At 51.4% G+C, this 23,608-nt stretch overlaps 10 protein-coding genes across 10 annotated transcripts; 4 read left to right on the forward strand and 6 right to left on the reverse strand.

Annotated features, from left to right (window-relative positions):
* Positions 1 to 1,495: 1,495 nt before the first annotated feature.
* On the forward strand, positions 1,496 to 1,882 carry VFPPC_17408 (hypothetical protein; the record flags this gene model as incomplete). Its single annotated transcript, XM_022429120.1, has 1 exon — positions 1,496 to 1,882. The coding sequence occupies one exon, from the start codon at positions 1,496 to 1,498 to the stop codon at positions 1,880 to 1,882; it is 387 nt and encodes a 128-aa protein (XP_022285863.1).
* A 2,301-nt stretch (positions 1,883 to 4,183) lies between these two features.
* On the forward strand, positions 4,184 to 5,162 carry VFPPC_00356 (2-heptaprenyl-1,4-naphthoquinone methyltransferase; the record flags this gene model as incomplete). Its single annotated transcript, XM_018280393.1, has 4 exons — positions 4,184 to 4,534; positions 4,586 to 4,596; positions 4,642 to 4,727; positions 4,777 to 5,162. The coding sequence occupies 4 exons, from the start codon at positions 4,184 to 4,186 to the stop codon at positions 5,160 to 5,162; spliced, it is 834 nt and encodes a 277-aa protein (XP_018148440.1).
* Positions 5,163 to 5,274: 112 nt separating this feature from the next.
* On the reverse strand, positions 5,275 to 5,678 carry VFPPC_12760 (U6 snRNA-associated protein LSm6; the record flags this gene model as incomplete). The annotated part of the gene is made up of 3 exons (XM_018290537.1): positions 5,275 to 5,300; positions 5,355 to 5,468; positions 5,558 to 5,678. 3 exons carry the CDS (start codon positions 5,676 to 5,678, stop codon positions 5,275 to 5,277), a joined length of 261 nt encoding a protein of 86 aa, XP_018148441.1.
* Positions 5,679 to 6,216: 538 nt separating this feature from the next.
* On the forward strand, positions 6,217 to 7,710 carry VFPPC_12761 (ubiquitin supergroup; the record flags this gene model as incomplete). The annotated part of the gene is made up of 1 exon (XM_018290538.1): positions 6,217 to 7,710. One exon carries the CDS (start codon positions 6,217 to 6,219, stop codon positions 7,708 to 7,710), a length of 1,494 nt encoding a protein of 497 aa, XP_018148442.1.
* A 142-nt stretch (positions 7,711 to 7,852) lies between these two features.
* Positions 7,853 to 8,701, reverse strand: VFPPC_12762 (nucleoside-diphosphate-sugar epimerase; the record flags this gene model as incomplete). Its single annotated transcript, XM_018290539.1, has 3 exons — positions 7,853 to 8,137; positions 8,223 to 8,433; positions 8,484 to 8,701. 3 exons carry the CDS (start codon positions 8,699 to 8,701, stop codon positions 7,853 to 7,855), a joined length of 714 nt encoding a protein of 237 aa, XP_018148443.1.
* Positions 8,702 to 9,196: 495 nt separating this feature from the next.
* On the reverse strand, positions 9,197 to 12,817 carry VFPPC_00357 (oligopeptide transporter protein; the record flags this gene model as incomplete). Its single annotated transcript, XM_022428168.1, has 6 exons — positions 9,197 to 11,611; positions 11,682 to 11,986; positions 12,044 to 12,184; positions 12,254 to 12,431; positions 12,511 to 12,722; positions 12,775 to 12,817. 6 exons carry the CDS (start codon positions 12,815 to 12,817, stop codon positions 9,197 to 9,199), a joined length of 3,294 nt encoding a protein of 1,097 aa, XP_022284663.1.
* Positions 12,818 to 14,753: 1,936 nt separating this feature from the next.
* VFPPC_00359 (NAD-dependent histone deacetylase SIR2) lies at positions 14,754 to 16,553 on the reverse strand (the record flags this gene model as incomplete). Its single annotated transcript, XM_018280395.1, has 1 exon — positions 14,754 to 16,553. One exon carries the CDS (start codon positions 16,551 to 16,553, stop codon positions 14,754 to 14,756), a length of 1,800 nt encoding a protein of 599 aa, XP_018148446.1.
* Positions 16,554 to 18,881: 2,328 nt separating this feature from the next.
* VFPPC_15110 (rhomboid family protein) lies at positions 18,882 to 20,498 on the reverse strand (the record flags this gene model as incomplete). Its single annotated transcript, XM_018292863.1, has 1 exon — positions 18,882 to 20,498. One exon carries the CDS (start codon positions 20,496 to 20,498, stop codon positions 18,882 to 18,884), a length of 1,617 nt encoding a protein of 538 aa, XP_018148447.1.
* Positions 20,499 to 20,991: 493 nt separating this feature from the next.
* VFPPC_15111 (secondary alcohol dehydrogenase protein) lies at positions 20,992 to 21,627 on the forward strand (the record flags this gene model as incomplete). Its single annotated transcript, XM_018292864.1, has 1 exon — positions 20,992 to 21,627. One exon carries the CDS (start codon positions 20,992 to 20,994, stop codon positions 21,625 to 21,627), a length of 636 nt encoding a protein of 211 aa, XP_018148448.1.
* A 565-nt stretch (positions 21,628 to 22,192) lies between these two features.
* VFPPC_12763 (signal peptide-containing protein) lies at positions 22,193 to 23,422 on the reverse strand (the record flags this gene model as incomplete). Its single annotated transcript, XM_018290540.1, has 1 exon — positions 22,193 to 23,422. One exon carries the CDS (start codon positions 23,420 to 23,422, stop codon positions 22,193 to 22,195), a length of 1,230 nt encoding a protein of 409 aa, XP_018148449.1.
* Between the last annotated feature and the right edge of the window lie 186 nt (positions 23,423 to 23,608).

Consider the following 23,608-nt stretch of genomic DNA (forward strand, 5'->3'; position numbering starts at 1 on the left):
TGTTTTGTCTTGGAACGCCTATAAGCATGTGGCCATGCCTCTCACCGGTGTTTGGACCTCATTGGAGAGCGGCAGACGCATATAAAATGCGCCACCATCGCCCTGTTGATGTTGGGGGGGTTAGGCAGATCTTCATATTCGGTCATGAGCTCACGAAGTAGGCAACAAGCCGTCTAAATACAGGGTTTGTGGTGCGTCTGCTATCACGGGGCAATCGCTATAATTGGACATGCTTGGCTGCTATGCTAGATCATTGTTATCCAAACGTGTAAATTACTCGCCTATGCCATCAACCCGCATCAAACAAAAAGCAAGAGTTACATTCCGGCAAACCTAAAAAATATGCATAAGCGGCACGGCACTTGCCTTCACCTGCCGGTCGAGTGTTTGCTCTTTTCAGCCTTAAAAACGGAGAGATCTAGACTCGTGTTTGATAAGTGGTTGCCAGCCACACGGCAGCATCAGCTGATGCACGCCAAGGGGTGGTTGCCGAATCAAGTACCAGACCACTTGAGCTGGGCGAGTAGGCTTCTGTATGAGTCCAATAATTTGGACGAGAAAGGCAATGGGCTGTGTGGTGTGTCAATATTGGGGCCGCTGGGTTGGGGTGTAAGTGCGATATCCTGGCGTAGCGGGAATGAAGATGTGCCAGGTTGATGTTGGTAATGGATGAACATATCCATTGGTGCGATATGAATCATTGAGGGGGGCCAGCAGTAACCAGTTAGCTAAGCTATTGCATGTTGTGTACAATTTAATGATATATGATGACGCCATTTGTTACTGTGCACTTGACTGTGGTTAATTGTGCTACCATGAACTGAGTACTCACTGACTCTGGCTGCCTCATTGTGAGGAGTTGTAAATGTCGGGCCTGCGGCGTGTTCTTCATAATTCAACATATGACGGTGATTGGACTATGAGACTAGGATGTCGGTACCTCCGTTTCCTCTGGTGAAATTCTAGACGGCATTATACACTCTAAAATGTATGCTACCACGCGGAAGCAACCACGTAGGCCTCAGAAGATTGTCGTCTTCCGGTGTATACCATATGGAATCAGAGCCTGGTATGTTTAAAAAAGTGACGATTTGCAATATATGACGATACGTGTCTGTGAACAAGTGCTTCTTCCGATGTTATTAGTGAAGAGAGCCATGCCAAACTCGGTGGCTTACACACAAGGTCCGTTCGGATTACGGTCCAGGTTTTGGACGGTTTTACTACGGAAGTTTCAAAACTCAGTGAAAGCACCTACTTTTTCTCCCAAGCCCGAGTGGCTCCAGTTGACTGGGATATTGGCCATCATTGCCTGTGAAGTGGAATTGCTGGCTCTGGTAGTGATATCGGTCTTGTATCTCTGTTATGAAGGACCAGCGATGGCACCAAATGGACACAACCGGATCTACATCATCTTAAGGTTTAGTTCACTACTGGTCTCTTGGTCAACAGACTTTGATATCGGGTATCTCCAGAAAGACATTTGTACCCATGCATGCAGAGTCTTCCGTGCTGGAAGTCGTCTACTGCAGGTGCGGCGACTAGTATTTGCAGTGAATGCTTTGTGGTTGAGTCTATTCCTGAGATGTCAGTGCCGCTGTTGATTAGACGAGACTGGTTCTTTGCTCTCGCCTCGATTACTGTTCTGTCGACAATGCCGTCTGCAACTGTTTCGGCAACAAATACTTTGTCCATCGACGAAGTTGCCGGCTACCTGGGTGCTTTGCCGAAAACACAGGTCGACACGGCTGCACCAGGAAATGGCACGACTGATACTACTGTTTCTATTTGTACGCAAATTGTGAGGCTGGAATATTGTTCGGTGGATCCAAGATGGCCCTGGCTGTTGGTGTTGTCGGTGTGTTTGCTGTGCTGTGAATAGAAATGGATTGCAGAGGAGCGATTCAGACAGCGGGGAGGGAAAAACATTGTGTGACGAATAAAAGAAAGGGGCTGGAATATTTCGCACATTTTCAATGCTGGGATACCCAAGCTTGACAAGTCTGCCAAGTGACGCAAATTGTCCGATTTCGACATGGCGGTGATGCGATGTTACATGAGAACCGACACATGCAGACAAAAATTTGCTCGTACGTCAAAATAGCCGTCGTGTTACACAGACCCCCATTTCTTGGCCACAAACTTCATTCTGGAATATTTCGATTCCGAGTCATGTTTCTGTTTCTGTCTCTGTCTCTGTTTCTGGCTGTGACAAGTCGGTTCGGTGTTTTCGCCTAACCCGTCCATCCACTTTGTGCCCAACCTCCAGTCTGGTCAACTGGTCCATGTCCCTTTCGTTGGCTTCAAGCGGCTCGTTGGTTACTTCCCGAGCAAAGTAACATTGAACCCTCAACTCAGGACCTGTCCTTTCTTTCTCTCCCTAGGCACACCTGTGACCCCAGCCTCGTACTCAAGTACGGAACAAAAAGTGCCAAGTTCGCACAAACAAACGTGTTCGGTGGAACAAGAACCACGGATTGCTCCTTGGCTCTTGCTGCTTTTCTTACTGTCCATCACATCACGTCGAACTGCGCCTGGGCCAGTATTCCTTCTATCCCCATCTATTGCCTGCCGGCTTTTCTTTTCAGTCCCATCTGCTGCCGTGCTGCTCTGTACTGTGCAACATCATTCGGGATAGGAAATGTCTCTCCCCTCTGGGAGCCTCTCCGGATGTGATCTCAGATCCGACGTCGTCACCTGCGTCTGAATCAGACAGACTCTTGACGGATGGTGCCCAAGGATGACTTCCTTCTTTGTGGAATGGGAGTTATGGCAACAGATGACATTTGTAAGTTGATTTCATCACGCACTGCTTGCATGGCGGCGGTGGCGTTTCGCAGATGTCTGATTGATAGGTTCTGCAGGTCCTCGGGTGTTGCATTGTCATTGTCTTTCTCATCGGGCTGGTAAAGCTGTGGCACAACAATCGAAAATTAAAGACGTACGAAATCATTGACGAAGAACGACGCGCACGAATAGAAGTCATGAAACATTGCGGGATCCGCCATTTGAGCTATTCAAATGTGCCGTTTGGCGTGCGGGCAATAGAAAGAGGCGTAGAGGTGGAAGGCATATGGGTAGCTGGCTCTAGGTCAGCGGATACTAGCCAAATTGCTTCTTCTGCGACTTTAGCGGCGGTGGACGATTCAAATCAGAGGGGCCTAGGGGAAGGTGTTGTATATTACTCGTTGGAAGACTCTCGCGATAAGAACGGAGAGTCATCAAGTTCGGCCGCCACTCACTCGCCCACACCATGTCAAAAACACAACGAGCCTCGTCTGATAGGATGCTCTAATATTGGTGTCGAGAGCACAAGCAAGCAGCATTCCCCGACGAAAAAGGACAGCGGGGCGTACAGACCTCGTAGTTCCGGCCGACCGTCATTGCAAAACTCGGAGCGAAGCTTTACACTATCGCCGCAACAGCTCGCTAGGCATAGACCACGATCAAGGGCGGTGTCGCTGGACTCTAGTACCGTCAATAACGGGCTGAACACCGGCCAAGTCTATGGTTCTGCTCAGGTGTATGCGAATAGGACACACCGCAGGCTGAATTCTGGGTTTGAGGTTCACCCGGCTGGGACGTTTGGAATTCGGTATGAGCTTCCACCTGCGAGACCCAGAACCCAGTCCGGTGCGAAACGCGAGAGCATAGAGCTGCAGACAAAATCAACTCATACAAAACTACAAAAACAAAGAAGATGATTTTTGCTTGCAATAGTGTATATTATGGGCTGAAATTTTGGGACTTCCGATCTCGGCCAGGGTACATATCATTGAATGTAGATAGATTGTGGTGCACGAAATATACCTTTTATATGACACAATTGACCAGGTGGATACTCGTCATGGGACAGAGTGAGCTTAGCTTTTGGATCTTCCATTGAAGCAGCTCCATTGATTCGGATGGCATGTCACAGTATAGCCGGTGTCAAATCTAAGTCAAGCCATGGGGGTCTAGTCTCGTAGTTCGATCGGGTTCTCGGGGATAAAGCCATCTTTCGTGCTAAAACCATCTTGCAAACAACCAAGATCCCATTGGCCCCAGACAACCACCACTGTTATAAATGTCCAACCGTATTTCCTTCTCTCGTTACAAACCCATCATAATATACACTTAAGCTCTGTAAACTCTGTCCCAGTACACTCACAGGCAAATTCAACTAATAGAATCTATCTGAAGAATGTCGTCTCAACAAGTCGCCCACGCCGCCACAACCGGCTTTGACAACGCCTCTGCATATGACGTCCATCGCCCGTCGTACCCACCCCAAGCAGTCCAGTCATTATTGGAAAACCTGGGCGTGGCTAATAAACCGCATGCGAGAATAGTTGATCTTGCGGCTGGTACAGGCAAGTTCACCGAGTTACTGGCTGCCCGGGAGGAACAGTACGAGATTGTGGCCGTGGAACCAGTGGCCAAGATGCGAGGGAGTCTCGAGGGTAAACATCTGAAGGGTGTGGAGGTGCGTGATGGCCTGGCTACGGGTATGGAAGTCGGTGATGGGTGGGCAGATGCTGTCATCGCGGCTCAGGTTTGTTGCCTTCACTTGCAGACTGATATGTATGCTAATGTGTCTGGGTAGTCGTTCCACTGGTGAGCTTGCCATTCTGAACGGCAGAGGATATTCTAACATTATAGGTTTGCAAACGAGGAGGCATTAAAGGAGATTCATCGGGTTTTAAAACCAGGCGCCAAGTTTGGCATCATCTGGAACATTGAGGACTGTAAGTTTTCTTGCCCACGTACGCTGGATCTCATTAACAGATTTGTTAGACAATCAACCGCCGCACTGGACGGCGTCTACGGCATGGGAAAACAAAATGAAACAACTTATCCTTGCGCTGCCGCCAGATGGTACCGACCGGTTCCGTGACGATAAGTGGCGACAGGTGTTTGAGCGTCAGGCCGAGGATGCTGCGCCGTGGTTTGAGGTGCCGATTCAGGAGGACAAGATTCCGTTTACAGAGCGGCGTACGAAGGAGTTGCTGTGGGATCGGATCCATACGCTCAGTCAGGTTGCTGTGCTGGGGGGTGCGGATAAGGATGTCTTTAAGAAGAGGTTTGATGCGATTCTGAGAGAGGGGGATCAGGTGTGGAATGAGGAGGGGGAGGTTGAGTTTCATGGGTTTACGACGTATGGGTGGACTAGGAGGTTGTAGATTGTGTTTAGAAGGTGAAATATTTCTGTGAAATAGGCTCAGGCAAATCCGCTGATAAGAACACATCAACGAGAGAGTTGTGGTGGTATCAAAGTTTATTCGTATTTTTGCTTTATGAATCTGCCGAAATGTACATTACTGTAACAGAGTTAGCCACTTCCTTCGAATTCAACACCATATGCGCTCACTCACCATTATTTCCTCGCACAAACGCATCGCCATAGTCCCTGCGCTTCTTGCCGTTGACATACTCCTCCGTCTTTTCCAGCGCAATGTTCATGTATCCGTCTACGGATTGCAGTTCGCCTGGCCGCGGGTGAGGTTAGTCATAGGATGCTTGGCCACTATACGTGGTGGCATATGCAGGCAGCTGGGTATGCGGTCCTGTATCTCACCCTTGTAGACGACGCCAGAGTTGAGCTTCACGATGACGGGATTGCCGATGATGTCGCTCAGGAAGCTGGACGGGTCCTTACCCTCGCCTTGTGAGATGTTGCCGTTCTCTGCTGATGACATTGTGTGCGAGGGTGCAGCCGATGAGGGGTGCTGGGTTGGGTTTGACGGGCAAAGATGCTGGTGATGATGAGATTTTGGTGTGTGGTTTCCCATCTGAGGCTCGTTTGATGTCAGGGAGATTCAAAATGTTGGTGTCTGGTAAGAAGTGGGGTTGCTGGTGCCCGTCTCGCACTGTGGCAGCGAGCTGCCGCACGGCAGCCTGGAGTTGCGTCTGTTAGCGCTGCACAACCGCCAACAGTCGCTGTAACAACAAACAAGGCAACCAATCCACGCCTAAACAAACAAAGAGCGCCCCGCCGTTTGTGACATCGCAGTGAACATTGATGTCTGTCTGCATGCATGTGTGCATGTGTGGTCTGGTCCGCAAGATACTCGACTCACTCGTCACACCACGCATCAACTGCGAAGGCTATTTAAGCTGCAGCATCGCCTGTACCGCGTTGGTTATGCGTAGCGCAGAGGCGCGCACAGGCTCCAAGCCTTTTCACTAATTTAACTCAACTACAAGTCCACCACTTCCCCCCTACCTACATTCATCATGAGTGGAGAGGAGACTTCTCCTCCGCGCCCCAGGGCCAAGAAGCTCCCCTTCAAGCCGACAGCTTTGCGCAAATCTGCGTCGCAAAAAGTCGAGACACCCGCCGATGCTACCAACACCGACGACGATGGCCTTGAATTGTTTCGCAGGTCAAAGGAGATGGAGCCCATTATGGCTGCCGACCGTGAGAGACGGATGAAGAAGAAGCAGAAACAGGAGGAGGAGCGACGAAAGTCGGCCGAATCTGCGAAAAGGCAACTTGAGGATGAGGACCAGACGGGAGTCGAGGTGGACGAGGTACGGCACGACTCTCCTCAGGACGCTCGGAGTGGCACACCTGTTATTGGTGAGCCTAAGGATGGAAATTCAACGAGGTTTGTATCCAGAGTTGAAGGCGAGGTTTGCTTGTTCACTTTGGCTGACGGGTTGCAAAGCGAGTTGGTTACGCCGCCGGCATCAAAACGCACACGCTTGGATACGCCACCCTCTAGACGCAATGTCGAGAATATAGATATTGTGCCAGACGATTCACCATCTACCCGACTATTGCGATCACATACCAAGACAACTACAACAGGCAGCGTACACCATCCCATAATTGGAGCACCAAACGCAGAACCAATCAGTCTTCTTGACTCGGATGACGATGACGACGACTGTGTGCAAATAACATCAATACACACTCGGCAACGGGACGATAGTGTCGAAGTCCTCGAGACCAGCTTTGCCGCTCAAGACGATGACGACGAATTCGCCGAGTACATCCGCAAGGCAGAGGAGCAGCGTGCGCGAGATAAAGCCATGCTCAGCGTTGGCCCAGACGGAGCAGCCGCCAAAGACCCCATTGACGTTCTGGTGACATCTGTGGTGCCGGGCACGAAGCCCTGCTGTTTCAAGTTTTTGTTCGACAAGCAACTGCGCGTTGCTCGCAACACGTGGCTCTCACTTCAGCATCACAAGGGTCTCCTGAAGGAAGTACAAAAGGAAGACGACATTATTCTCACATGGCGGAGGCAAAAGGTATACGCATTTTCCACATTGCTCTCCCTGGGGATTCGACCGCAGGGCAATGGGAGGGCCGTCGTTGACGGAAACAGCTCAAACGGCCTTGCTGGGGACAGGACAAGAGTCCACATGGAGGCGTGGACGCTGGAGTTATTCCAGGAAATGGAGCGCGAGGGGGAGCAGAGGCGCAAGAGGGAAGCTGGCGAATTACCAGACGACGAAACGTCGCCCCAGGATGAAGGGGAGCCACCTCCTCCAGAAGTCAAGATTCGCGTCATCCTCAAGGCCCGAGACCTAGAAGACGTGAGATTAACGGTACGGCCGGAGACAACGGTCGAGACGCTCGTCACCGGATTCCGCAGCCAGCGGTCCATCGGGTCCGATAAAGATGTCGGACTGTGGTTTGACGGCGACAGGCTAGAAGAGCATGTCACCATGGACGAGGCGGAGATTGATGACATGGACACGTTTGAAGTGCACATAAAATAGGGCTTGGCTTACACAGTCACACGAGAAGAAATAATGGATATTCATGCACGGCGTTTTTAAAATAGCGGTTAGCAAAAAGGAGATACCCAATGCACAATACACATATACCAACCATCCAACCCTCGCAAACTGTAAATGTACTTCACGCATTCAACTCCCCACGTGCCCTTTGTCCAATATGGATGATCTCCTCGTTCAGAAATGTATCCTTTTCAAACCCCTTCACAGCCAAGTCTAGCATCGTGGCCGCCATGTCCCTCACTTCTAGATTCGGCACGCCGGCCACAGCCTTGAGAAGCATCTGCGTCGTGCTCATCAGGATGCCTTCCCGTCCGGGACCGCTTATCAATCCTGGTTTGAGGACGCAGCTCTCAAACACGCCGTTTGACTGCTTTGCCGTTTCGAGGACTTTGGTTTCCACCTCTCCCTGGGGACGTTAGCTGCTTCCATGCCTCGTGATTATAAGTCAACTTGATAATAGAGTCAATGTGATGATGACAAAACAAACATACCCGCAGCAGACACATGTCGCCCATAATCCAAGGCTTCTTGCTCTGATCCCGCTCGGCATTCGCGCCACTCGCGTACACAAACCGGACTGGCTGGCCACTCCTCTGCACAGCGGACAGTGTATCAAGTCCAGTGACGGTGTAGTCGTAGCATATCCTACGGACGTCATCCCACTTCAGGGCCTTGGCCTTAGAAGGCGTCACGGCCATGAGCCTGCATCATCAGCACGTACGTCGCTGTTTTTAACAGAATGGAAACCATACCAGATGATCGCATCTGCTGTCTGGAACTCCGTCTTTATCTCATCGGTGTATTTGGAAAAGTCCTCGCACACCAGGGCCCTGAACTTGGAGTTGGGCTCTGGGGCGGGTGTAGAGCGACGTCCCAGGGCGACGATGGATGTGATTGATGGGTGGTGGATGGCTTGGCGGAGGACTTCGGTGCCGACGAAGCCTGTTGCGCCTGTGACGATGATTTTCATGATTGACTTTGCTGGATGTGTTGGTGGATGTGTCTGTTAGGTTGGAAGGAGTTTGGGTTGAATTGAAGTTGAGGGTTTGACTTTGGTTGGCGCGGTGTCTTGTAGCTTGGGGATTTACTCATCGTGGTTTAGGCCGTGTCGGTCCTCGGGACTTAGTGGAATGCGAGACTGAACCACCGTCTCTGAAAGGGGTGGTATAGTGCGCTGTTGGGTGAGATTTTGAGAAATGTGTGAGTTGATTAGTTGTCAAGCTATTGATGGATTCGGCAACTTTTGCCGTGTGCGTGGTTCACTGTTGGCTTACATCCCCTTTCAATGGTGTAGATATACCTTGGTTGTGCGCTATGGAAAATAACATACTCGCATACATATAAACGGAAGCAATTATTTGGACATATTTCATGGGTACAACACTGATGCATAATATCGGGGAAATTGTTGCTTCCTGAGTTCATCCAGCAACTCTCGCAGCATCACACCCACCCGACACCTCGCTCAGAAATCCATGGGATACTCCTCCGGCGGAATACCAAAATAGCCAACCGGCGGAATTGGCAAAAGCGTCGCATTCTGATTATACGACTTGAAATCAACGCCAGCCGTGGCCACCGTGTTCCCCCACCACTTCAACGTGACGTGAGCGCCGAAACTCAACGCCAAGGTCTGCACAATCGCAGATATCGCCACGCCAACGTCAAACCCGGACTCGAGGATGTAATTGTACTTTTCCCACCAGGCATTGTAGCGCCTCTTGATCCAGTACATGAACACAAAGGAAATGTATATGCCGTTGGTGGCGTATGAGAGGTTGTTGCCTCCCGTCCAGTTCAAGGCCCCGTGCCAGGTGACGGCCGGGTCAAACATGTTGAGCATGCCCAGCGGGTAGAACAGGTAGCGGTTCCAAGTTGCGAATCTGGCTTCAGACCACCGACGACGAGCAGAGTCTCGGATCGCGGGACCGAAGCGCTGGACGACGCCCCATGCGATTCCGATCAGAGAGCCCATCAAGAAACACCACGGCAGAATGGGGTACAGCTTGAACATGTTCTTCACGCCAAAGGCGCCGTACTCGACCGCACTGGCAAAGACGAGCACGGCATCCGTGCAGACAAAGTGATTTGCGTTGTTCCACGTACAGAGCGTGCCGTTGTCAAAGTTGTCCACCATCCAGTTGAGCATGCCGATGAAGATGAAGGTGTTTAGACAGGCAGCGAGCATTTGGCCCCGGAACACAGCCCGAGGCGGGAGCTTGGCGTAGTGCGCAATCTTTTGGTCGGATATGTAGGTATCCGCTTGGGCATTGAAGTTTGAGCCAAACGCCGTGACGATGATCTGAGCGGAGGCGTTGCCAGCGAACCAAACGCCCGCGAGGAGCTGGAAGAGCACGTTGAAGCCCATGTTGACATTGGCGCTGGCCATCAGGAGAGCAGACGGGATGAGAAACACGCCGCTTAGTCCAATCACTGTGAGAACAATCCACCACGGCGTGTGTGTCGGCCAGACCTTGAGGGCGGCAATGCCAAAGCCCATTGATACGAGGAGAATGGCAAAGAACCACCAGTCCGGAACCTCCTTGTACTGCCCCATCATGCGGCTGTGAGAATCGGTGTTGCCTTCCCATATGGATGTCCTGTAGCGTATGGATCGCCACATCTCACGCCCCGACTTCTTCAGCATATCCCAGTACTTGATGGAGACGTAGAACAGCGTTAGGGGGTACCAGGCAAACCAGGCGCCTTGCCCAAAGACGTTGGCGCCGGAAAAGTACGGCGGGCCGTACTTCTTGTACTCGTCCATGTTGATGCCTCCGTTGCCGTCCGAAATAATGGTCACGTTGTAGATCTCGCCCTTATTGTTGAACGCTTCGTTGCTGTTGATGGGCGTGTATGCCGCCCAGTAGTAATTTCCCCAGTACATGCCGATGATGATGAGACCGGATAGTACTCGAGCGCCATATTGCTGAATCGCACTCCACCACGGTGTAATGAGGAAACCCGTACCAGCGACGTTCCAGTCAAACGTGGCCACTGGGTTGAACCCCATGCCGCCGTAGAAGCCGGTGATCATTCCCAGGGCAAAGTTCTCAGGGGCAATCCACGTCAACCAGTTGAAGGAGCGGAGGGCCGTAAAGAGCGTGTTGGGGATCCAAAAGTACAAAAACATGGCACCAAACGTCAAGAAGAAAAACTTGTACCGCGTAAGGCCCCAGCCATTGATGACCTCGTTCTTCTTCTCTGGCTTGATGAGCGCGCGGTTAAGTGCAAGAATTGGGAGGATCTTGGGCCAGATGGCCGTGACGGGGAAGACAACAAATCGTCGAAGTAAACCTGCGAAGCCAAAGCCAAAGAACTGTACAGCCAGAGCAAGCACGATTTCGTAGCCGAAAGATACCCAGCTCTGATCCAGATACTGAGGGAGCTTCTGCACCAGATACACGTAGTACGTGCCACCCACATTGTTGGCCACAGTAAAGATTATAGTGGCAAACATTTGTTCCTTGTACGACCATGGTCCGGGATTCAGAGAGTGTCGAGTTCCTCGTACAGTAAAGCCCCAGTCCGGTAGGGTTTTGGCCAGAAACAGACCGCAAGGGGCGACCAGAAGCTGGAGAACGTTGGAACCGATCGAGATGGCTGGCTGACGAGGACTGAAGAATGTGTTGAGGGAGGTTGCGCCGGCCATGAATACAAGGCCAAGGAAGTACGCCCGGAATGTCTCCACGGGAATAGTAGGATCGTCGAAAGGATCTGTGACGGATCTGACTTCTGGATATGGGGAATGGTACTTGATCATGGAAGCTTCTGTACGAACTTCAAATGACCAGTCTGCATCGTCCATGTCCGCAACCTTGGAACCCTGCACCAGGTGTTTGATACGGGCCATGGTCTCACTGGGAAAGTTGGGATCATCCTGCCATGCGGCGTTAGTCAACCCAGGGAAAAAGAGACACGGAATCAAGTGTAAATGAGAGCTGACCAACTTTGTGAAAAGCAATGGCGCCAACCAGTACATCAACAGCCTCCTCTTCGGTCATGGCAAGAATTCGCTCCAGAATTGCATTCACATCCCCTTCAGGGGCTGCGTTGGTATCCTGAGTCAGCTCAGCATAATGCTCTGATATCTTTTCTCGCATGGCAGGTGAAATGGTTTGGCCCTCTCGAACAGCTTCCACTATGTTCTCGACTTGAGCAACTTCATCCTGGCCATCACCCTCAGTAGCGCGACTCTTTTCAACTTGTACAGTTGGGTCGGTGGCAGGCATTGGGCCGTCCGTTGTTTGATGCTCTACAATCAATTAGAACAAAACCATGAAATCAGGCATGGTACTCCTTCTCAGCTCACCCTTCATTGGAATATGTTTAGCTGAAACTTCAAGTTCCGCATACGCGGCATCCTGAGTTCCCTCTAGGAGAACGACCGGATAATATAGCTTCGCCTCGCCATAATAACCAGGACGCTTCAGATGCCTTCCCCTCACGACTCCTAGGTCCCCTTTGCGTCAATCCATGTAGGTCTGCCATACAAGATGCCGCTACCGAATATCCAACTTACTTGATGTGGAAGCTTGTGCGGAGCAAGTCCGCCGTTGGTCGTTAAGGATCAGCAAAGAACCCTGTACTAGTGTTGAGGATACGGCGGGTAGGTAAAATATTCGACCTTCCCGTCGACGCAGGATGCCTTCGCCATGGTTAAGCCCGGAAACCCGAAAGGCGCCAGAGAGTCTTTCTGTCTGATTCTCCGTCAAGTATCCATGGAATTGATCCGAAATTGACGGAGTCTTGAAAAACAGAGAAGCAAACTTGACTTACACCCGTGGCATCCCCGCACGCCACTTCACTAGGTGCAAGCAAAGTTCCAGGTTGGGGGTTGCTGGTTTGATCTGCCATCCCCGCGCAATTGAGGTGATCCTTCGTGTCTTTGTGGCGCTGGATAGCCAATTGGGAAATAGTTGGTCTTCTGCGATGTTGTCTGATATCGCCTAGGCCGTCCTGAGTTGCTGCATTTGTCCGAGAAAACACAGCTTGTTGGTTCGTTAGCAGGCGAAAAGCAGGGCACGATGCATCACGAGATACCGTGGGGGTCCGAGGTTGGCACAATGTTATCTTTTGATGTCATGAGAAGTGATTGGTGCGCTTGGCGACTTGTTTGCAGCGTTCAATTCATGCCGGCTGGTGGTCTTGCAACCATATGAGAAGGCATGTATTTGATGATTTCTTTTGAAGCTTGTCATGCCGTAAGACAGCCGAAAGAGGAGAGCCTGTACATGTAAGCCCCTCAACAGCATAACAAAAGCCCAGTAGTCTCATTCTCAGAGCATTGAATGGTCGTCGTAAAGATCATTCCGCCACATTATGCTCTGAAGCTTCGCCTCACTCAAATTGGTGTTGGTAAATGCTCCCGATGAGGGGGACCTGACCTGTGGCCGGATTTCGGCAGCTGTTTTCCGGTCAATGTAACCAGCCATCTCCCAGACAATCAGTCATACAATCTTGTCGTCGTTGACAATGCAGTTAGGTGGAACAAAGTCGTTATGCATAAAGCTCATATCCTGATCAATGTTGGCTGAGAAGAGGATGTGTGCCTGTTCAAGGTTCAAACGGTCAAGGATGTCGGGGTCCTGGACAAGATACCCATGATTTTGACGGCCGTGGGAAGTCTTGGTAGCCTACATGATGTGAAGTATCCTCCGTCTTTGTAATTTAAAAGAAATCTTTTGGTGCTGTGATAATTATGGGAATGCAGCTGAGACCCAAGCCAGGTATTCGCTCCTGAACCAAGACGGCACGGCCATTCACCTAGGCAACTGTAAGTAAAATAGATTGGCTGTAAAGAAGTTTATGATAGTCATGTACCTTTCCGCAGAAGTAAATGTCCTGCCCCTTGATTCCCTTCGACCCTCTCCTGGCAACGGAGAGTGCCTGGACTTCATTGGCATCGGGGTACGGGTGGTCGGTCTTGGCATCCTGGCGATATAGGTGACTGATTTGGTAATAACACTGCCGGCAGTAAAGTCGTCATGATATTTGGAAACGTTGTGAGGGTTTGATATGTATGGATTTATAATGGTATTCGCGGTGCGGGCAGAAGATGTATGCATGACCGCGAAATGTGCAGGATCTTGAGCTGATAACAAATAATGGCGGGGACGAAGCAGTATTCACCAAGTCATTGAGTAAACTGGCACTGGATTGATGAACGAGAAAGAGAGTCACAGCCGTCGAGCCGGGTCATTTGGACTTTTCACCTGATTGTTGATGTTGCTCCGCACAGCCAAGGCAACAGCGTCAAGTGTAATGAACTTCGAACCGACCAATCAGGTGGCACGTCACTTACCACAAGACTCATCACCTTTTAGCCCATTAACATAAACGATTTATTACACTCTCTCAGGTATTATATATGCTTGAGTATTGCAATCACGGCCGTAAATCCGAACCTGCTCGGGCTCATCCCCCATTTAGTCTGAAGGAGCAACTGTTGCATACTCAGCATCTCGGACTCGCACACCAGTTCTACAGTTGCCCGCCCCAATCCTTCCACCGCAATCCACGCAAGATATGAATAAATCACTAATATTTTTGACACTTTCATGCAAAAGAAGAACATAGAAGAGACAAGACAGAGACCTATGTACACAGCGGCACCACACTAACCAGTTACGAAGCCGAGATTCCTGGAGTCTTGAGTTGCAGAACAAATGGAGATGCTACTATTCGTTATGGCTATTGTGGCAAAGGGAGGTCAAATTCACATCAGCCCAACAAAGTAGGCATTAAAGACTCTTGTTGTAGTCTACATATACGTTCAAGCACAGAGTACTTGAAAACATGAGAGCAGTGCTACTTGAGCAGTGCCACCTAATCGCCAAGCACCTAGGTATGTACAGTAACCATCATGACAACTCCTTCATCTATGCGACGAGGCACCCCACGCCAATCAACGCCAAACACCAGGACAAACTTCCAAATGGTCTAAGATATTGCCTCCCGGCTCAGTAGTATATATTCACAAAAACGCCAGTTCCAATAATAATGCTTTGACGGTGCCACCATTACGCCACGTCGATTAGGTTGCGCATGTTATTAGGGACAGACTTGGGCGAGATAGTTTCGCGAGGGGCGTGTTCTGGCATCGTAGGTGTTGTAGGAGACTTGGAATTGGTGTCTGATGCATTAATCCTCGCGGGAGTCTTGTTGTCAAGACTAGGAGATGGCAAAGACACGACCAAATTGGGTTCTTCTTTGAGAGGTTGGCGATCTGGGAGCGGTGAACGCTTTCCAAGTTTCTTGCCTGAGCCAGCGTCCGATACATTCTTGGAGGCTTTGAAGGTCTGCAGTACAATGTTCGCAGGAGGTGGTTGTATATTTGCGGGTTGCTTTGGCTTCCTGCCACGAGGTTTGGTAGGTTTTCCTGCCTTGGTGAGTGTTGGTCTGGGGGCTCCAAAGGGGAGTTTGCTCTGTTTGGCCTTTGGCAGAGGCTTTCTCCCCGAAGGAGGTGGTGGACTTGCGCGTGGTGTCGGGATTGCTTGAACATCCTCGACGGGCGATGATTTGCCATCCAGCTGGACCTCAAATTTGGATGGCGGTGTTGTGAGTCGCTCCCGCTCTTGTTCCTTGGATACAAGATAGTCTTCCCCAATTTCGCAATCCCACGGCGGCAGAGCCACCAATCTAGCAATATTGTCGCATTTTGACTTGACAACGAGATCCCAACAGTCCTTGAAATCGGGCACTTTTGGCTCTGAATCGATATTAATCCAAGCGGTGAGTCCGTCTTTGCGCCCTCGCGCAACTTGGCACAGTTGCTTCACAAGCCGTCGCGTCCCTGGTACCTTGAGCGTCGTGCCGACCACCAAGACTGCATCGGGTCGAGCCCTCAAATCCGCTCGCATAACATTGCCAATGGCATCCTCGTCGGGGTTGAATTCATTGTACAGCACAAAACGTGGCCTAAGGCGTCCAATTCCATGGCTTCGCTTACCCGCATGTGCCGTTCGCACCTCATCGAGATTCTTGCAAGACTCACAAAGTGGTGCCTCTGGTCCGTCGAAAAGCTCGCCCTTGAACGGCTGGATATCACCACACTTGGTGCACACCATCTTGTCGAGGCTTCCATGCAGCTGAATAGTCGTCGGCCACGGAGCCTTTGGTTCCAGAGGAATTTGAGTCTGTAGAGGCTTTATCGAGGTATCAATGCAGTCAATATTCTGGGAGTACAGTCGTAATAGGCGTCCTTCTTGGGCCAGTGAGGCCAGCAGGTGGTGAAACGGCGTAGGTTGCGCATTCTTGCTCATTTCGCTCATTTCGCGTACCATGGTGTGAAATGACGAGGTGGACGACTCATGCTTGTAAACAGATGCGTCAAAAAGGTGTTTTCCCGAAGCCTTGAGCTTGTGTTGATTGCGTTGGGTTGCAAAGAGACCGGTCGCGGAGCGAAAGTCGGGAATGCCAGCCGACACAGAAATACCCGCACCAGCCACCACGACAATCTTCTTCTTCTTGCGCAGCGCGCCGAGCAGGCGTTCCATGTGGAAATTGTCCTCGTGGCTAAACTCTTCATTGGGCTTCATCAAGTCGAGATACGTGGTGATACGCTCGCGCGGGGGTGTAATCCGCCTCTTTTTGGCTGGTCGCGGACTGTCGTCGCTATCGACCGGATCGCCCAACTTGATGGGCGATTGTGTCCCGGATGCCGCTGTGGAGGATGGTGACGGGTAGCGAACGCCAGCGTCTGGTCGCATGTCGGGCGAACCGGGCAAAGAGGGCGTTTGTGAGAGATTCGACAAGGGCGAGGAAGGCAAGGAGGCTGATGCCGCTGTCACGGTTGACAGCGGACTTGAAGTGTTTTCCATGGCTGTCAAAGGCGGAGAGCGACGACGCGTGAAAGTTGAGGTTTTGACGAAGGAGCAGTGGGGGAAAAGGGCGAAAGGAAACCCAAGAAACGCGGACACAACAAAGTGACCCGGGGTTAGTCAATCATTGCGCGTGCAATAAGGTTCAAGCGAGTTTGGAGCAAAAAATCCTGTCGACGGGTCGGGTTGTCTCTATGCTTGGTAGACGAAATGAGGTGCACCAAAGGTCCAGGTCGTGTGCATGCGGCACGTCTGGCGCAGGCGGCAGCACTCGGGTGCAAAGAAGCAGATGTGCAAACTCGTCAAGTTCACTAAAATCTACTGCCTGTCAACTCGATGTCGTGAATGAGAGGATCAATCCAGAATGTCAAGTCTGGGGGTTGTTGGAGGAAGTTGAAACTGTCAAGTCGTCCACCGTCAAACCCGACCACACCAGACAAGTCCAGACAACACAAGCGGAGTCAGTCGGAAACGGGAGAAGTGGGCGTGGCGTGGGCGGCGGATGGATGATGATGGGGGGGAACCGAGTTGACCCAATACTGGCCAGACTACTCCGTACAGTCTGGTCTGTTTGAGTCTGATGGTTTATTTACCTACGTATTTAGCGGCACTCGATCTGCACAAGCCAAAAAATAGAGCCGCAACAGGCACTACCAGATGAAGCAAAGGAATGGACATGCATGTGTATTGTTTTTGCATTGTTCCGCAGCACAGGGCCAACTCTACTACTTGGATACATGCACTTCGTACCTCCTCGACTTGACCTGCCTTGAAGGCAGGCCATGCAGCTTTGGCTGGCGGCTGAGATCAAACATTGAATGCAACGTAGAAACGGAAGATGGGATTGACAGGAGGGGGCCAGCGTCCGCGTGAAAAATTGCCAAACCAGACATGACATGACATGACATGCAGAAAGGGGAACTCCACACACCCGAAAACAAACATTCAACCAGACACACAACATCCACATGCATCCAGTTCCCTCTAGAGTCAAAACTGAACATTGAAGTCGGAGTGAAGTGGGTTGTCAGGTCTCTTTGGAAGTTGATACGTGTGCGTGACTGGTAACTCACAGTTGACCAACAAAACGGAGGCTACTCGCAAATACCACAGAGTCCTTCCTCAGCATTGGCTTTTTCACGCATTGCAGACATAACAACCAGTCTCCGTGCCAGACCAGAATTTTCCAGTCATCTCTCCATCCCAAACACTGTTTGAGCAGCAACGCAATGCCATGGCGCTGGTTCCGCCACCAGCATAATAGCCGACACAACACAGTCCAGTCCTGCTGATACATGTCAACAGTCTGGCATCTCAGCCCACCGGATCAAACATCGGCAACCTGCTGCACACAGCTCGCAGCAATTGTGCGCCATTACCAGTCTATTCCCACCAGTTCCATAGCAAGTTCAATTAACCATACTCAAACACCCGGCAGGTGCGTCAACGCCATCAAAGTAGCCCAGATCACAGCCTCTGCAAGTACCTCAATTCCTAATCAATCGCCCGCAATCGAAATACCCACTGACACATGCCGTGCATCCCCGACGAGCACCAAAATAGCGTTCCCTACGTGTACGGAATACACATGGCACCAGTTGACATCCCAAACGAAGCCCACAACCGCCCTGTGGATCCCCCGTTCCCCAGGAGACGCACCTCAACCACTTGGCCCCACTAATTTCCACAAGTTGCATTGAGGCGTCGTCTGATTCGTCAGCCCCACATCTTGTCATGAAATGCTGATTTTATGTTTTACGGTTCCGCCAGCATGCAGAAAAGAATGGCATTTGGGCATTTCTTTAACTTAGCATAGTACTGAACTGCCTTATCGTAGATGAAGTATTTGGCTCATAGACTTGCGTCTCGTGCGAATTGTTGACATGATTGTTGCGGCGATAGAGCTAGAAGTAGGACATGCGATGAAATAGCAAGCAACCGTTTGTTGGCGTAATGTAGGACCATATGCCAAACCTAGCCCTGATATCAATCCACTCAGCCATTGACTCTACCCCATCATATGTAGGGAATTTCAGCAAATTTGACAGTTTCCAATACTTTGTCAATATTTTGGTATAGATACACGCATATTCACAGGAAGACTCAATCGCTTTGACTCATAGGCCAGGTGTTCCCAGCTAATAGTTGGCCAACTACGCAGTGACTCAAATCTCCATTCTGGCCACGTCTACCAACACCGTCAACCTTACGTGCTTCCCAGCCACCGTGCTGTATTACTATACATACATAAAGGAGATGAGCAAGTTCTATGCAATGCCAAATCTATAGTACAATAATCGTTTCCATTTCCATCTCCTCATCATCTAATCACCTCCTCTCAACTCCCTTCATCACACCATCCCCTTTCCCATCAGGCCCCCAAACATCAATAACCTCCAATCCCTCACTGCCCTTGCCACTCCCACCTCTCCTCCTCCTCGTCCTATTCAGCATCTCTATCCCCCCAATCCCCGCCGCCATCCCCGACAAATGCGACGCAATATCCACCTTCAGTTTCTTCGTCCTCCCAAAGGCCGCCATCTGCAGCGCCGCAATCATGGCCAGGAACACAATCCCATGGACCCCGTCCTTGGGGAGCCCGAAAATCTTGAAACCGTCGTTCCTATGCTCCCAGAAATACGCAGAACATAGACCCAGCGTCGCGCCAGAGGCCCCCAACGACGTTACCGTCAACCACCCTCGCAGGGTATACGTGACCAGGCTGCCCAGAAACCCTACCGCCCCGCAGCCCAGATACAGCGTGAGGAAATCCGCACGGCCAAGCTCCTCGTGGAGAGCGGTACCGATGAACCACAGCGGAACCATGTTGACGAGCATGTGGCTCAGCTTTGTGTGTGAGAACACGGCCGTAAAGAGGGTGGGTGGCTTCACTGTGGCCACGACAAAGATCATGTACTTGTTGAAGACGGACCACAGTGGCGGGACACGCCAGCCCAGAAAAACGAGTGCGTTTAGAGCAATCAACGTGCCTACCGTGGCGTGGGCGGTGGAAATATCGTTGAAGAGTCGGTATCGCGGCATCGGTTCCTCGTAGACCATGGCAACGGCGGCCATGAAGCCCAGCACCAATGTCACAACCGTCAGGGACGGCAGGATGCGCTCCCAGGCCCTCATCTCCGGCGGCGCGTCCAGGTCGGACTGTGCCTTGTCGTAGTACTCTGCCACCTTGGGGTTCGTAATCGCCCGAGTGCCATCTTCTCTTGTCGCCAGAGGACCCGACACGCCAGCTTGCTCTTCCGCTTCCCTGGCCAACCGCTCGTCCTCTGCAATCTTGTCCTTCGCCTTTTGCTTTGCAATGTTGCGCGCTCGAATCTGGTCAAACGAACTATGTCCATAGACAGGATCGGCTTTAGCAGCCGCATCTGCAGCGTTGGGTTCTCCTTCGCCAGACGCGCCTGCCCTTTCTTGCGCCTCCCGCTCCTCCACATCTCGATCCATCTGGTTCAGCTCATCTTCCGCCCTCAGCCCAGCATTCATGACCTCATCTACGGGAACCTCCTGTCGCAGATAATCCAGTCCTTTTGCTATGTGTGCTTCCGAGAACTGTGCAGTATGGATGGCATACGCCGGGTCGTCCAAAGTCCCTGCCACACGTCGCCCATGTAAGATACGCAAAAGGCGATTCCCCGCCGCAGCCGTAAATCCAGCCCCGAATATTCTACGGATTTCTTCCTCGGACAGCTCCTTGGCGCTGAAGTGTAGACCCGCTTGGTCGCGATATTCCCGAGGGATGTCTTCGTAGTTTCTGATGATTTTCGACGAGGAGAATATCGTTCGTCGGCCGTGCATCCGGTCGAAGGGGTTTGCGTGGGGTCGTATCCTCGGTTGCGACCATAGATCTACACATGAGCGGCTGCTTGGCCGTGAAAACGCACAGTTGGATAGGCATCGTGCTCCCATCGATGCATCCGTTCTGTGAGCCATCTTGACTGTCGACAGAATGCCTCTCCCTGTGGCTCTCAAGAGCGCACATGGCGCAGGCGCAATCGTGAAAATATTCATCCTACGGGACGAATAAACAACAGGAAGCGCCTGCTGCGCGCGTCGTGCCCAACAAGCGGCTCTGTCAACGATGTGATCTGAGGTTGTCCAGAGGCCGAGTCCTGGAGTCAAGTTGCCCCCAAAAATAATCAGTCAACTTGCCCAGGGTCCCGGTGCCACCCACCACATGGGCAGCTCCAGTCTGTATTGACCAGACGTTTCCCATCATACCAGACCAGTTGACCCCACCACGTCTGCACCCAGCTGCCTGGCCATTGCCCCTCCAACATTTGTCCAAGAAAAGTCACATTATTCCGCCAGCTATCAGTCTCATCTGTAATCTTGTCGCAACATTTCCAACTAACACGATATTCCGTCAACGATCCGCGCAAATCTGCACAACGTACACCCTTCATCTCCAGCTTATCTCGCCGCCATGTCCGCCGACACCCGGCCCATATCCCCCGGCCGCTTCGCCGCCGCCCTCAAAGACCTCTCCATCTCCATGCTGCACCTCAAAGTCCTCGAGATTCGCAACTCCATCGCCCACCTCCAATACTCCAACGACCAGCTAAAGCCGTTCGCCGAAGGTTCAGCTACACCCTTCAGTGGTGCAGACGCAGACGCGGACGCAGGCACCCATAGTCCAGATCAAGACTGCATCGACGCCATCAAAGAAAACGAAGTGGTGATTGACCGCATGGCCGAGCGGATAGCTCTCATTCGCGCAGAGGTAGAAGAGCGAGGGATGAGCTGGACAGAGTTTCAGAGCAAAGAGGAGGCAGAGGCGGCGGCGGCGGAAAGGGCAAAGGCGGAGAGACAGATAAATGGGCATGGGGGAGGGGAAGGGCAAAGAACTCACTCCGCCTGGACGGACGGCACTTTTCAAACGGGTACGATACTGGGTGGACAGGTTCACATGGACAGGCAGCCCGCTCCTCCAGCAGCCGGAAGAGGGAATAATGGTGGGGGGACGTTGAATGACGAGGAGCTTAGGAGAGCAATGGAGGAGAGAATGAGAGATTTGGCTGACGATGATGACGATGGTGACGACCATGGTATGCACCTGTGAGTTTGGTGGCGACGAACAAGCGTTGGGAGATGCATTATTACTGGCGTTATCAGGCAAGGCAAAACGGGTTTACGTTACGTGATTCGACGGATGCAGAACAGCAGTCGCGGCACATGTTGATACGCATGGCAAAAGAAGTTCAAGCACTGCCCGTCCGAATGAAGAAAACTGAAATAGTTCGTGATGCGGTCAATGAAATTTTTGATTGTCAACTAGGCGTTGCTAGGTGATAGCTAAGCAGTCCACGACTGTTATAGGTCAATGTGCAGAGTTGCACCATGGGCTGACTGTTGTTAAAATGTACAAATGTATAAAACTGGTCCGTTTTGTCAAAGGGAGAAAAATGAGATAAAAGGCTAAAAAAGGACAAGGCCCAACAGACGCCAATGTGAGGAAAACCCCGATGCTATCCAGAATAATGAAGGTAAAACTCCTCGCAAATGTCGCTCCCTAATGCATTGAACCCAAGTCGAAACAAAAATTCCGTGAAAACTCCTGGTTTTGTGCAGTACAAGTGCTCCTTGCCATCAACAAACTCGCACATGTCGAGCAAGAAACGAACTTGCTAGTCCGTGTCGTCTCCTACAGGAGAATCTACCCAGGCAGTGTTCTTACTTCTGGTAGACTTTTGTCGCCTGGACCGTTTCGACAGAGCGCGAGAGTTGCCACTACCGTCTGTGCTGGGAATTGTTTCCAGCCTTGGCCTCTGAGCAACATGACCCAGAGTGCTGCTGGCGTGGCTGGCAGTCTTTGATATTTGTGGTGATGGAACAGTGTCTTCGTCATCCTCGGATTCGATTCCAGGTGGCACAGCCACGGGCATTCGACGACGACTGCGGCGCCGCTCAAAGGGGTTGTCGATAGAATCATCAGACTCGTTGAATGACAGGCTGCGACTGCGAGTATGCCCTATTGAAAGGTTGCTGCGGGTGGAAAAGAGAGATTCGATAAGCTCAACTTCAGTCGGATTGCTCTCCTTTCTCATTCTCTCCTTGACCATCTTCTCGTGCACTTTTCGCCCCAGATTGCCTTCGTCCCCGATCAAGGTCCTCCCGCTCGATTTGCTTCCAGAGCTGACAGCCCGGGAGACGGGGATCTTGCCCTCCATGATCTTGGCGGGTGGCGGAGGTTGTAACATCCATTTGCGCGCATCTCTGTGGGGAGGCTTGCTGCTCACCACAGGTGGGTGATAGTCGTTAACTGGTGGATTTTTGGGAGAGAGATAAAAGTCGCGGCGTTCCTGTTCCGTCACTTCCTTCTCGATTCCCAAGGTAGATTCGATTAGCCGTCCCGCAGAGTCGCGTGCTTTGGAAAAGGCATCCATCAGCTTATGACCCGATCCGGATCCCATACCGGCCCATTGGCCCCAAAGTTCCTCATCTTCGCGCTGGTATCCTCGCCGACGGTTCCAATCCTCTGACAAAGTGTCGTCATGCGGCATCACAGTCATACTATCGCTAAATTGTGTTCTGCTGTCGGCAATGTTTGTGTGTTCGGACATGCTAAATGCGACACTCTCCCGTCCTGAACTAGTCAGTCCTCGTTGACTCGAATTCTTGCTCATGGACTTTTTTGGTAAACTCGGTCCCATGCTGATCTCTTCCTGCCAGTATGGATTTGTGTTAAATGGTGAGGGGTGTCGATACAGGCCAGGCTGTTCCGTCTCCAACTTGGCCTTTTCCTCCCTTTCCTTTTTCGCCTGCGCCTTGGTCTTTTGTCGATGGCGGACTTTGGCGCATGGTGTGCAGGCGAGAAAGTAAAAGACGGCCGACTGGAAGGCGACGGGCAAGGACATGACTTTGATCTAATGGGTGTTTCCTTTCATCAAGCCGGGGTTCCAATTGAGGCGTGGTGGTATGTGTACATGAGAGGCCTTGCGATATGTATCGAAGAATGGATATCGGTTTCGAGGTCGAGGTCGAGGTCGAGGTAAAGGTCGAGGCGATGTAATTGCGGCACAGTTGATGGAATTGACGGTTCG

The sequence above is a fragment of the Pochonia chlamydosporia genome, chromosome 1, assembly GCF_001653235.2.
Source record: "Pochonia chlamydosporia 170 chromosome 1, whole genome shotgun sequence".
Lineage (NCBI taxonomy): Eukaryota > Fungi > Ascomycota > Sordariomycetes > Hypocreales > Clavicipitaceae > Pochonia > Pochonia chlamydosporia.